The sequence below is a fragment of the Saccharomyces kudriavzevii genome (assembly GCF_947243775.1).
Source record: "Saccharomyces kudriavzevii IFO 1802 strain IFO1802 genome assembly, chromosome: 8".
Lineage (NCBI taxonomy): Eukaryota > Fungi > Ascomycota > Saccharomycetes > Saccharomycetales > Saccharomycetaceae > Saccharomyces > Saccharomyces kudriavzevii.
The window spans coordinates 119,708-132,066 of NC_079279.1; the positions used below are offsets into that span (position 1 = coordinate 119,708).

At 40.6% G+C, this 12,359-nt stretch overlaps 6 protein-coding genes and 1 non-coding gene across 7 annotated transcripts; 4 read left to right on the forward strand and 3 right to left on the reverse strand.

Annotated features, from left to right (window-relative positions):
• Nucleotides 1-409: 409 nt before the first annotated feature.
• Nucleotides 410-481, forward strand: Skdi_8.trna5Q. Its single transcript has one exon. It is a non-coding gene; the product is annotated as a tRNA-Gln (tRNA).
• Nucleotides 482-644: 163 nt separating this feature from the next.
• On the forward strand, nucleotides 645-2,603 carry MIP6 (Mip6p; the record flags this gene model as incomplete). The annotated part of the gene is made up of 1 exon (XM_056228389.1): nucleotides 645-2,603. The coding sequence occupies one exon, from the start codon at nucleotides 645-647 to the stop codon at nucleotides 2,601-2,603; it is 1,959 nt and encodes a 652-aa protein (XP_056088115.1).
• Nucleotides 2,604-3,058: 455 nt separating this feature from the next.
• On the reverse strand, nucleotides 3,059-4,655 carry YSC84 (Ysc84p; the record flags this gene model as incomplete). Its single annotated transcript, XM_056228390.1, has 2 exons — nucleotides 3,059-4,439; nucleotides 4,609-4,655. The coding sequence occupies 2 exons, from the start codon at nucleotides 4,653-4,655 to the stop codon at nucleotides 3,059-3,061; spliced, it is 1,428 nt and encodes a 475-aa protein (XP_056088116.1).
• Nucleotides 4,656-4,873: 218 nt separating this feature from the next.
• Nucleotides 4,874-6,028, forward strand: YSC83 (Ysc83p; the record flags this gene model as incomplete). The annotated part of the gene is made up of 1 exon (XM_056228391.1): nucleotides 4,874-6,028. One exon carries the CDS (start codon nucleotides 4,874-4,876, stop codon nucleotides 6,026-6,028), a length of 1,155 nt encoding a protein of 384 aa, XP_056088117.1.
• A 155-nt stretch (nucleotides 6,029-6,183) lies between these two features.
• Nucleotides 6,184-7,575, reverse strand: ARG4 (argininosuccinate lyase ARG4; the record flags this gene model as incomplete). The annotated part of the gene is made up of 1 exon (XM_056228392.1): nucleotides 6,184-7,575. One exon carries the CDS (start codon nucleotides 7,573-7,575, stop codon nucleotides 6,184-6,186), a length of 1,392 nt encoding a protein of 463 aa, XP_056088118.1.
• Nucleotides 7,576-8,001: 426 nt separating this feature from the next.
• DED81 (asparagine--tRNA ligase DED81) lies at nucleotides 8,002-9,666 on the reverse strand (the record flags this gene model as incomplete). Its single annotated transcript, XM_056228394.1, has 1 exon — nucleotides 8,002-9,666. One exon carries the CDS (start codon nucleotides 9,664-9,666, stop codon nucleotides 8,002-8,004), a length of 1,665 nt encoding a protein of 554 aa, XP_056088119.1.
• Nucleotides 9,667-10,102: 436 nt separating this feature from the next.
• SKDI08G0620 (proline--tRNA ligase) lies at nucleotides 10,103-12,172 on the forward strand (the record flags this gene model as incomplete). Its single annotated transcript, XM_056228395.1, has 1 exon — nucleotides 10,103-12,172. The coding sequence occupies one exon, from the start codon at nucleotides 10,103-10,105 to the stop codon at nucleotides 12,170-12,172; it is 2,070 nt and encodes a 689-aa protein (XP_056088120.1).
• Nucleotides 12,173-12,359: the final 187 nt, after the last annotated feature.

The window sequence follows — 12,359 nt, forward strand, 5'->3', positions numbered from 1 at the left end:
AAATGTCACAAGATTTTAATGGTCAATAAGATTTTACTGGCTAGTAGTTTTAATACCTTCAAGCACCAGGCGTATAGATGTATGTCATTGGTTATCCGGATTGCTCGGAAAAGTTTGCTTCTTGGTAGAATTATTCGTAGTGTTTTTTTGAAGAAGTAGGAAGCGGAAGGGGGGAGGGGGGAAAAGCTCAAAAATTGTAATTAAATATAAATAATATAGAGAATCCAGTGAATATTCAAATAAAATTACGGCGTACACAGAATATCAACTAAATCAACAGCTTAGAGTTTGACTAAAGAACGTCTCAAATGGAGCAGTTCCAAATTAGTCCGAAAACCGAATTTTGGTAAGCATACCCAAATTCTTTATCATTAGCCTGTCAAAATAGACAGATTTACCAAGAAGTCCTGGTCCTATAGTGTAGTGGTTATCACTTTCGGTTTTGATCCGGACAACCCCGGTTCGAATCCGGGTAGGACCTTTTTTTGCGAAAACCCGAAAACTTGTGTCACAAATTCGTTACATGGCGGCGATGGCATCTTTTTTATTGAGTTTTATTTTTATGGCATTTAATACATTACTCTCACCAAGTGAAATCCAAAACCAGTAGAAACGAAAGTACAACATAATTTATCAAAGAAAGAATGTCTGGTTCTCAAGCTAATGTGTTGAACAACATCTCTTTAAATACTAAACAAAACTTGAGATCAATTCCTAAAACTAGTTCAAAAGAAAGAGATGTAAAACAAAAAAGCTTCAAAATTATATCTACTGAAACCCTGGTACGTACACAAGAAACTGGTAATAAAAATGAAGATACGAAAGTGAAAGAATTTGAAGTCAGGGACCAAGATGATTCCATAATTGATGATTGCAGTAATTCAGTTCAGAAAAAAAAAAGGCATGAAGGGGTTTCAGAAAAGATGTGTGTAAAGGAAGGCGTAGAGAAGAAAAGTACAAAAAATTCAAGGATGAGCTCACTTTTTATAGGGAAGCTGAAATCAACTGTCACCGAGGAAATGCTTAGAAAAACATTCAAAAAATATCAATCTTTTGAATCCGCTAAGATATGCCGTGATTTTCTTACCAAAAAATCGTTAGGTTATGGGTACTTGAACTTTGGAAATAAAAAGGATGCAGAAGCTGCTAAAAAGGAGTTTAATTATAGAATTTTTTTTGGTCAAGAGGTCAAAATCATGCCATCTATGAAAAACACATTATTTAGGAAAAACATCGGTACAAATGTATTTTTTTCGAACTTACCACTGGATAATCCCCAACTGACCACAAGATCATTTTATCTAATAATGATCGAGTATGGAAATGTACTATCATGTCTCTTAGAGAAAAGGAAGAACATTGGGTTTGTTTATTTCGATAATGATATTTCCGCAAGAAATGTAATTAAAAAATATAACAATCAGGAGTTTTTTGGAAGCAAAGTTATATGTGGGATACATTTTGACAAAGAAGTAAGGAGTAGACCTGAATTCACGAAAAGAAAAAAAATGATTGGCTCCGATGTAGTCATCGAAGATGAACTGTCGGCTGATAAAAACTTTCCAGATAGTACTCATTTAAAAACAGTACTAGTCAAAAATTTACCACCAAAAGCAACACAAGAGGAAGTACTAGATTTTTTCAGCGCCAGTGGCCCTATCAAATCTGTGTTTATTTCTCAAAAGCAATCACATAAGCCGCTCAACGCATTCGTTACATATAAAAACGAAGAAAGTTCGAAAAAGGCACAAATTGATCTGAAAGAAACAATTTTCAAAGGCCAGACAATCTGGGTGGGTCCTGCTAAAGATGAACCTACTAAGATTGGGAGGAACAAGAAAACAAAAGTTTATTTGAAAAGCTTGAGTTTCAATTGTAATAAGGAATTTATTTCCCAACTATGCGTACAAGAAGGAATTAGATTTTGTGAAATTAAAATCACAAATTACAATTCATCAAATTGGACATTCTCCGGATATGTTGAATGCGCTTCCCGTAAAGATGCTGAGAAACTATTTATTTTTTTGGATAGGAGGTTAATTGGAAGTAGCTTGGTTGAAGCATCATGGACAAGAAATCATGGTAATATGCTGAATGAGGTAGACTATAGTGATAATAATAGTGATAGCATAATTAACATTAATCCTATGATGCGTTTCAATCACACAAGACAGCTACCAGCTTATCAAACGAGTCTACCGTCACAGTTTCAACAATTGATTTCCCCATTTCCGTCGTATTCAAGCTCATGTACAAACATGAACTCTCTTGTAGCGACACCAATGAAACCTCATCCAACGTTTGACCTGATTACAAATCTTAATGATGAAAAGTTGCAATCTGTCAGAGAGTCCAGACAAGAAAATGAGGAAATATTGGAATCCCTGAAGGAAATCGTAAACAGAAATTTAAAACGCATAAATATTTCCGGTTTAAATAAGGGAGAAAACCTGCGCAGCATTTCTGAATTCATCTTTGACGTATTTTGGGATCATGATTCTGAAAGGCTATCTCGTTTCTTATTAGTTGCAGGCACTTCACCAGAATCACAGAAGAGTTTACAAAACCAAATTATCAGGGCTGCTGAGAGTCTCGGATTTTAAATTTGTGCTCTCTTTGAGAGAAGTAAAAGAAAGGCCCATCAGTATATACTTTCAGCACAAAAGAAAAATACGTATTTATATAAAAATGAGAAATTACTATTCTTGCTATCTTAGTTTACTTTAAAATTACTTTCCAGGAAAAGAAGAATCAAAACTTGCTTTTCATTTTATCAATTTGATGATATTGCCATAGAATGATGTTAACTTTGATAAATTTCGTAACGGATTTTAAAAAGTTTGAATCTAATGATGGATTACCATCGCAGGAATTTTAGAATAAGTTTAGCGCATTCAAACCCCCAAAATAAAAACTTAATGGGAAATATCTCCTAAAGTCCTCTGAACAGTTATTATATAAATACAGACATTTATTGAACATAATTGAATGAGAACCACTGCTCAACCGCGTAATTCTCAAAATATATATAGCAGCAAAATAAATTATTGAAGTTAGGCTAAGAAACTCGAACGTAATTTGCGGGGAAGATTCCTTCTTTGCCGTTAATCCTTCCCGTCCACCAATCATTTTGAGAATCTGACTTTTTTAAAATGGATATAGCGTCACCTTTCTTGAAAGCTAGGTCTCCAGGTTGCTCTCCTGCAAAGTTATAGAGAGCAATGGCTGTTGGCGTAGGCGAATGAAGAGATGGGCGCATTTTTGCGCCAGTGTTATCGTCATCTATCCCGGCTTTCGACATTTTATTAGATAAGTCATCGACATTGTCATTGTTGTTGGAAGATGATTGACCATGGCCTAGACTATAACCTCTTTCACCACCATAGTTACTTCTAGTTCCTCGGGTGCTATCATAATCCCTGCCCGGGTGATGGACAGGACGTGAGTACGCAGTATCTTTATCATATAAATCATCTTCCCATCGAGTATTTGCGCGTGGCTTGGTACCTCTGTCTATTTGAGGGCCTCTATTGCGACTGCCGTTTCTATCGGGGGAATTTTCGTAACTATTATCATCATCAGCGCTATTAAAGTCGTCATAACCGCGACTACGTCCATAATCGTCATCAAAATCTGAGTCATCATAGCGACTGCGAGATCCTTGTGACATTCCCCTTTTTCTTGATGATCTCGTGTTTGGGCGTGTAGAGGATTCATCAGCAGAATCGAACGAGTCTGGAATGTCATCATAATAACGGCCAGTGTTATCGGAGTATTGGTCATCATTATAAAAATCATTATCACTATCATCACCACCATGGTCATGGCGTGTTAGGTTGAATGCTCTTGATTCTAAGATGCGGAGCAATGGGTCAGCCGCAGGTGGAACTTTTACTCTACCTGACAAAATCATTTTTGATGTACAGTTATCACCATAGAATTTTCGATTAGCTTCCCTTCTTTCTAAGATGGCTGAACCCTCCAACGAGACACCTGCAAATAAACCTTTACTCTTGGAATAAGCAAAAACTGCTGAGACACCGCCTGCAGATGCAGACGCTGCTGCTTCTGCACTTCTACCGAGGGGACCTGCGGAAACTGACACATTACCACCCAAAGTGATCGTACCAAATTCTGAAAAGGACCTCACTGCTTCTTCAGAATTCAAAATGAAGACGAAATCAGTCAACTCCACTCCGACCATACCACCAGCGCCAGCGCCTGCCATAGCGATAGCAGAAGGTGCCGACCACGTACCATCTTTTAATCTGGCCACAATTACACCCGAACCTGCTCTTCCTGAGAATAAGAAACCAGCTTTCAAAACCGTAATAATGGCTAGACCTTTGGCCCTTTTTAGCACATAAGGGGGGATGACTTGATCTGCCCCAAGCACTTGATTCGGCTTAACAAAACTTTTTAAAACCTTTGCAGCCTTTCTGTGTTGAAAATAATCAAAATAAATCAATTAATATAATCGTTAGTGTACCATTCATGGTGACCAATATTTTATCAACAACGGATACAGGCTCTAAACTACTGCAAATATTCGCCTGCATCCATTGAATACGAAAGAAAATCGGCTGGGGAAAAATAAATACAACATACTTGGTCTCGCTCTTTAGACTTCGAGGGATTGGATTATTGATACCCATTTTTTGGATGCTTGTAACGCTAGTCTGCACTCTTCTTTTCTATATAGTTTGAGTTATTTCTGTCGTGATGTTCTGAAAAAGGGTCTAGTTAGGGGGAGGTGAACTTTAAATCCCTTCAGGCCGTATTTGTTCGCCATCGAAATACGAAAAGATACAGACGAAATGACCTGCAAACATAAATATAAAGAGACAGCCATAAAACAACCCGAATAGAAACGATGTGGTCTGGCAGTAAGGACATAGTGGATCAATTATTTGATACCGGCTATTGGGTGATTTCGAAAAGTGCTGCTTTGGGCGATGAGATCAAGAGTCATATTGAAAAATCAATTGAATCCATTACTGAAAAGATTTCCAACAAAAAGGCTCCCCCAATACAAAAAAGCAATATCAACAAGCATGAAGTATACAAAAGACTGAGAATCGGCTTTCAGGATCATTGGAAGCTTGGACTTGGAATTTCTGCCACTTCCCTCTGCATCTACCTCGGATATCAGACCTGTTTTAAACTGCCACCCCATTTGCCTGAGGCAGAATCCAAAGCCGTTTTAATATTCGGTGATATGAATGATCCTGTAATAAGGAATCAAGTGATGGATTTATATCGTAGACGGTTTACGGTATACATTTGTACAGAAAATGCGGACGTTTATAAGAAGCACGAGGAAGACCAGGATTTCGTATATTACATTGATCCTACTTGTGAAAAGGACTTTGAGGCGCTTTTATTTGAAGTGCCAAGATTGATATCAATACTTTTCATGCCAAGGTTATCCTACCATCCATCTGGGTTAATCTCATGTGACTCATTAGAGTCTGAAATCCATTCAAGTATTTTCGTGTATTATCAAGCATTGTTGAGCGTTATACCTCATTTAAAGGGAAAGACCCAACTGATCTTATTCAATCCGTCGTTGACATCGGAGCTAAACTTAGTTCATCATAGTACTGAAATTATAACATCCGGAATAATCAACTCATTATTCAAAGTTTTCAAGAGATATCGGAATTTAAACGTTTTCATGATCAAGCTAGGTATTCTACAAATTGGGTCCCAGCCATCGAACTATAAATTCCTGAAGATGCCAGGTTCAGATATTCACGAGGCTCTACATTATCCCGTTTACAAAATGATAATGTGTGCAAATGGATATAAATTAAGACAAATGTTGAGTTCGCTAACGACTTTGAATGGTTGGAACAATATCTATCATTGCGGCCGATTTAGTTACTTAGTCTCATGGCCGTTTGCCTCACTTATCATTAATCATCATACTTGCTTTTCGTTCGAACATTTCAGAAAAAGGTTAGTAAAAGCTTACAATAGTATAATTTCGATTCTTCCAACATCATCTTCGAAAACGTCTAAATAGTGTCTAAATTCCCTACATCTATATACTTATAAATATCACAATCTGAAAAAGCGAAATAATGACGATGGAAAATTTCTTGGGAGGGAAAATCAACGACGGACCAGAAGTTCAGAGCACGCAAACGTAGCCGCCACTCGTCTATAAAGTTACCTCTGTTACTTTAATTGAGATTTAAGATTATCCAACTGTTTCAGTATAGCTGATTTAGCAGTGCCGCCTGTGGCATCTCTTCTTTCTACACTCTGCTCGAAGTTGAAAGTTGCAAAGAGGTCTCCAGCAAATCTTGGATCGATCTTTTGGTACTGCTCTAAAGTTAATTTATCAATACCATCGAGACCCAATTTTTCAGCAGTAGCAACACACTCGCCAGAGATGTGATGGGTCTCTCTGAATGGAACGCCCTTTCTGACTAAGTAATCTGCCAAATCGGTGGCCAACATATCCATGGTTAAAGAAGCTTCCATCTTCTCCTTCTTCACAGTTAATGTAGAAATAACACCCGTGGCGATCAGCATGGAGTGTTCTACAGTGGTCAAACAATCGAACAGTGGTTCCTTATCTTCTTGCATGTCTTTATCGTAAGTGGATGGAATACCCTTCAAACTCATCAAGAATCCTGTTAGATCACCAAATACTCTTCCGGACTTCCCTCTCAACAACTCTAACGAGTCGGCGTTCTTCTTTTGAGGCATCAAGGAGGAACCTGTTGAGTAGGCATCGCTTAACTGAATGAAACCAAATTCAGCCGTGCAATATATAATCAAATCTTCGGCAAAACGAGAAATATGGTTCATGAACAAGGTCCCCCAAAACATCAATTCCACGATGAAATCCCTATCAGAAACGGCAACCATAGAGTTACCAATGACACTGTTGAAACCTAGACCTTCAGCCAAAAATTCTCTATCAATACCGTAAGGATGTCCAGCAAGAGCGCCTGCACCCAATGGTGATTGGTTCAACCTATGAAGTATTTGGTCCAATCTTTTGTAATCTTCTGTGAAGTACGTTGCGTACGAACTCAACCAGTGAGACCATCTAATGGGTTGAGCTCTTTGTAGATGTGTGTAGCCTGGCATCAGAATATTTATTTCACCTTTTGCCCTCTTGATTAGGACATCGACCAAGCCCTTTAGAGCCGGAAAGAGATTGTCATTGACAACGTCACGACAGTATATCCTCAAATCGGTAACTACTTGATCATTACGAGATCTACCGGTATGGACTTTACCGGCAATATCACGACCAATTATTTCACCGAGACGTCTCTCATTAGCAGTATGGATATCCTCATCGTTTGGATGACGGATAAATTTGTCAGCATCCCATTCTTGCTTGATTTCGGCCAAACCTTCATGAATTTTGGCTAGCTCTGCCTGTGTTAAAAGACCCAGCTTCTGTAAACCGGCAGTGTATACCCTAGTGCCTTCCAAATCGGCCTTGTACATCTTGTAATCGTACGGAAGAGACGCATTGTAAAGATGCATCAAAGGATCGGTTTCACCAGTGAATCTTCCACCCCATAATTTTTGAGTACTGTCGGACATGTTTGCTTAGAGTTTGTTTGAGTGGCTATCTGTTCTTGAACTTCTCATTAATAATATTTTATTCTGTTCTTCAAAGAATTGGCTTATCGCAAAACTCTTCATTCTTTATTGTTTTTATAATTTCCTTTTTTTTTTCACATGTCCCAATTCGCGTAGTTATCCAAAAAAGTGACTCATTTATTGAGTAATCACTATGATCGAGATCATGTAAATGGGCAATTGTTACGAAGCATAAAAAGACAACAAAGAAAAGGAATTGTAGGTCTGAGATTACCGGCAGAGGATTTTGGGAGCTTGCTTCAACGTCAATTTTTGAATGGATAAAAGGACAATTAGAAGGGGGAAAAACCTAAATATTAATCGATATATCTATATGTATATTCTTCTATGTATGTGAGCGCTCATGTTTTCTTCAGTGGCAAGAGATTATGGCTTGCATCTACCGCTGAAACGTGGGTACAGGGAACAGTCTCTGACAGTAAATCTATCACATAACCAGGCCAAGATACGTTCGGTACCGATACCATAACCACCGTGTGGACAAGTACCGTATCTTCTCTGGTCAATAAACCAGTAGTAGGCGTCTGTATCAATGCCCTCACGTTTGAAACCTGCCATTAGCTCGTCAACGTCGTCGATTCTCATGGAACCACCGGTGATTTCACCGACATTTGGCATCAGAACGTCGACAGATTCAGTGACACGTGGGTCGTCGGAGCAACGCTTCATGTAGAAAGACTTGATTTCGACTGGGAATCTGGTCAAAAAGATTGGAACGCCGATGGCATCGGTCATCTTTCTCTCAGCAGCCTCTGCGATATCGTCACCAAATGTGAAATCTTCGCCCTCTTCATTCTTAATGCCGTGTTCATTCAACCAGGTAATGGCGTCCTTGTACTGCAATCTCATGAATGGAGACTTTGGAGCTTTGAAGCCGGGGTTCAACTGTTTTACGAGTGGGCCAGCGATTGGATCCTCCAAAACGTATTCGACGGATTTGACAATCAAAGTTTCGATGTGTTGCAGTAGGTCCTCAAAAGTCAAGAAGGCCAATTCCGCCTCAATATGTGTATATTCGGACAAATGTCTCCTTGTATGCGACTTTTCAGCTCTAAAGGATTCTTGGATAGTGTAAACGTCACCCAGGGAAGCCAAACAGGTTTCCAAGTATAATTGAGAACTTTGGGTCAGGAAAGCTTCTTCGCCGTAATAGTCCATCTTGAACAAAGTGGAGCCACCTTCGACTTGAGTTTGCACCATGCATGGTGGAGTAACCTCGGTCAAATGTTCTTCGTCGTAGACACGTCTAACACTCTTCAACAGAGCGGCACGAACTTTCATTACTGCAGACAAGGCATCTCCTCTCAGGGCTAGATGACGTTGGTCCAACAACAAAGAGGGGTCCGAGCCCTCTGCGATTTGGTTGGTGAAAGAGTCCTCACCACCGGGGGCCAAGCCTACAATCTCGTAGTAGTCAACGTCCAATTCGACGCCACCTGGAGCGGTTTTACCTTCCGGCAATTTAGCCACGGTACCGTATAGATTAACAGTGGATTCTAAAGTCAAGTCCAAAGTTTGTTGAGCCAGAGCCAGATCACCGGACAAGACACATTGGACGAAACCAGATCCATCTCTTAGAACGATAAAAACAACTTTCTTATTGGAGCGAAGTCTATGAATCCAACCGGAAATCTTGACTCTTTGGCCGATCTTGGCGTACGAGTCGTAGATTCTGGTCTTGTTCGCAGCCGGTAGTGACTCGTCCTTCTTGATGGTGATCTTCAGAGCAGACAGTTGCTTGGCAGCATTTTCTGCCTCCTTTTGTTGTTTCTTCAGCTCCTGTTCCTTTTGCTTGACAGCCTTTTTCTTCAAACCATCACAGCCCTTACGAGCCTTCTTCAAGGCAGAGGCACTGATCTCTTGAAACTCATTGTCTTCGGTCTTGAACACGAACAGCTTAGGTTCGGTGGTATCGCTCTTCTGTTGGGATGCAAACAAAGCATATGCCGGGGATTTAAATGGTTGGTCTTGAGAACCGGCAGTAGTCAATTCGTCCACACCAGTAGCCTCCTTAATGTACAAAGACGACATGTTGAAAAAAACGAGAACGGGTATTATCTCACTGCCTGCGTGAGGACTGGATAACGGCAAAACCACCCACTACCCCAGGCCATAACGCACCCTCTTATACCTTTTGATAGTCGTTGATGGTTCGATCAGTCATAATGTCGAAACTGCCAGGCCAGCCTGGTCACTGCTCACGACGGAAAATTTTTCACTTTTTGCGTCCGCCGGAGGGACGCCCTACTGCATTTTGAAAAAAATGAAAAATTGGATAAGCGATGCTTCAGTCACAGAGGGCCTTTGTTTTTGATTAACAGGGTTTACTACGTTCGTTGTGATCGTTGTTGGCAGCCTAGAGAGGTTTTCCTTTAATAGAATACAGAGCTTGGTGTACATTCGTGCGTCGACACATTCAATAAATCACAAAGTTTTAGAATAAGAGAGTAGAAAAATTAACAAAAATATGCCTGTTTCCGAAGCCTTTACCAAATTGTGCGTGACTGAAATGCCTGCTGCTGAATCTGCCGTTGCAGTAAAGTCTTTAGTCTTCAAGCCGAAGACTCCAAAGTCTGCGACCGCCGTTCCTATCGTTGTGGTGGCTTTGCAATCTACTACGACCCCTTCTGCGCTGGTTGCTAATGCTACTTCTACCAAAGATCCAAGATTGGCTCGCGATGACCTCGTCAAGCAGGCGTTCCAGTCTGAGTCTGCCAGAAATTTCATCCTAGGGGACTTGGCCAACGCCACATCTGATTTTCACTTGTTAATTGACCACGAGTTAGGTACCATAGACGGTGATACCATCTTGCAGCTAAATGCCACTACTTTTATGAAAAAGTCTGATATGATAAAGTTTCTAGGAGAGTTCGAAAAGTTCCAAAAGGTGGTTGACTTCACTGAGGAAGTGTCCAAGGATGCCGCCACTGAAGGCAAGAAACAACAGAAAAAGCAACAACCTTCCAAGGCAGCTGCGGCCGCAGCCGCAGCCGCAGCCGCAGCCCTGGAAGACGCCAAACTGATCGGTATCACCGTGGACAAGGCCCTGGACTTCCCAGGCTGGTACCAACAAATCTTGACCAAGGGTGAAATGCTGGACTACTACGATGTTTCCGGCTGCTACATCCTGAGACCCCCCTCTTATTCTATCTGGGAAAGCATTCAGAAGTGGTTCGACGATAAGATCAAGGCCATTGGTGTACAGAACGCTTACTTCCCAATGTTTGTCTCGTCCCGTGTGTTGGAAAAGGAAAAGGACCATGTGGAAGGGTTTGCTCCAGAAGTTGCTTGGGTTACCAGAGCAGGTTCCTCCGAGTTGGAAGAACCAATCGCTATCAGACCAACTTCCGAAACCGTCATGTACCCTTACTATGCGAAATGGATTCAGTCTTACAGAGACTTACCCTTAAAGTTGAATCAATGGAATTCCGTCGTTAGATGGGAGTTCAAGCATCCTCAACCCTTTTTGAGAACCAGAGAATTCCTGTGGCAAGAAGGTCATACCGCTCATTTGACTGCCAAGGATGCCGAAGAAGAAGTTTTGCAAATCTTGGACTTCTACGCCGGCGTTTACGAAGAATTATTAGCTGTCCCAGTGATTAAGGGTAGAAAGACCGAAAAGGAAAAATTCGCCGGCGGTGACTTCACCACCACTTGTGAAGGTTATATTCCACAAACTGGCCGTGGTATTCAAGGCGCTACCTCTCACCACTTGGGTCAAAACTTCTCCAAAATGTTCAATTTGTCTGTGGAAAATCCATTAGGCTCCGATCACCCTAAGATCTTTGCTTACCAAAATTCTTGGGGTTTATCCACCCGTGCCATTGGTGTCATGGTCATGATCCATTCCGACAATAAAGGTCTGGTTGTCCCTCCAAGAGTGTCGCAATTCCAATCTGCTGTTATTCCAGTGGGTATCACAAAGAAGACTTCCGACGAACAACGCAAACACATTCATGAAACCGCTAGGAGCGTGGAATCTCGTTTGAAAAAGGTCGGCATCAGGGCCTTTGGTGACTATAACGACAACTACACCCCAGGTTGGAAATTCTCTCAGTACGAACTAAAGGGTATTCCAATTCGTATCGAACTGGGTCCTAAGGATATCGAAAAAAACCAAGTTGTTGTTGTCCGTAGAAATGACTCCAAGAAATACATTGTTTCCTTTGATGAATTGGAACTCCGTGTTCCAGAAATCTTGGAAGAAATGCAAGGCGACCTGTTTAAAAAAGCTAAGGAACTATTCGATACACATAGGGTTATTGTTAACGAATGGAAGGGTTTTGTTCCAGCTCTAAATAAGAAAAACGTTATCTTGGCGCCATGGTGCGGAATTATGGAATGTGAAGAAGACATCAAAGAATCTTCTGCCAAGAGAGACGACGGTGAAGAATTTGAAGAAGATGACAAGGCTCCAAGCATGGGTGCCAAATCTTTGTGTATCCCATTCGACCAACCTGTATTGAATGAAGGTCAAAAATGTATCAGATGTGAACGTACCGCTATTAACTACTGTATGTTTGGTCGTTCTTATTAGTTGCATACCACCTCTCATTTCCATATATAGAATTTTTATTTTGTGTTTTTTGTCTTCCTAAAAATCAACTATCATCATGTCCTAATTAATGCTTTCGTTAGTAAGTATATCCTCATCTTTGTTTTAGATGTCTCGTGCGTACAACACCTCACCTTCATGCCTCCTTTCACATCTTACGGTGCTTTGA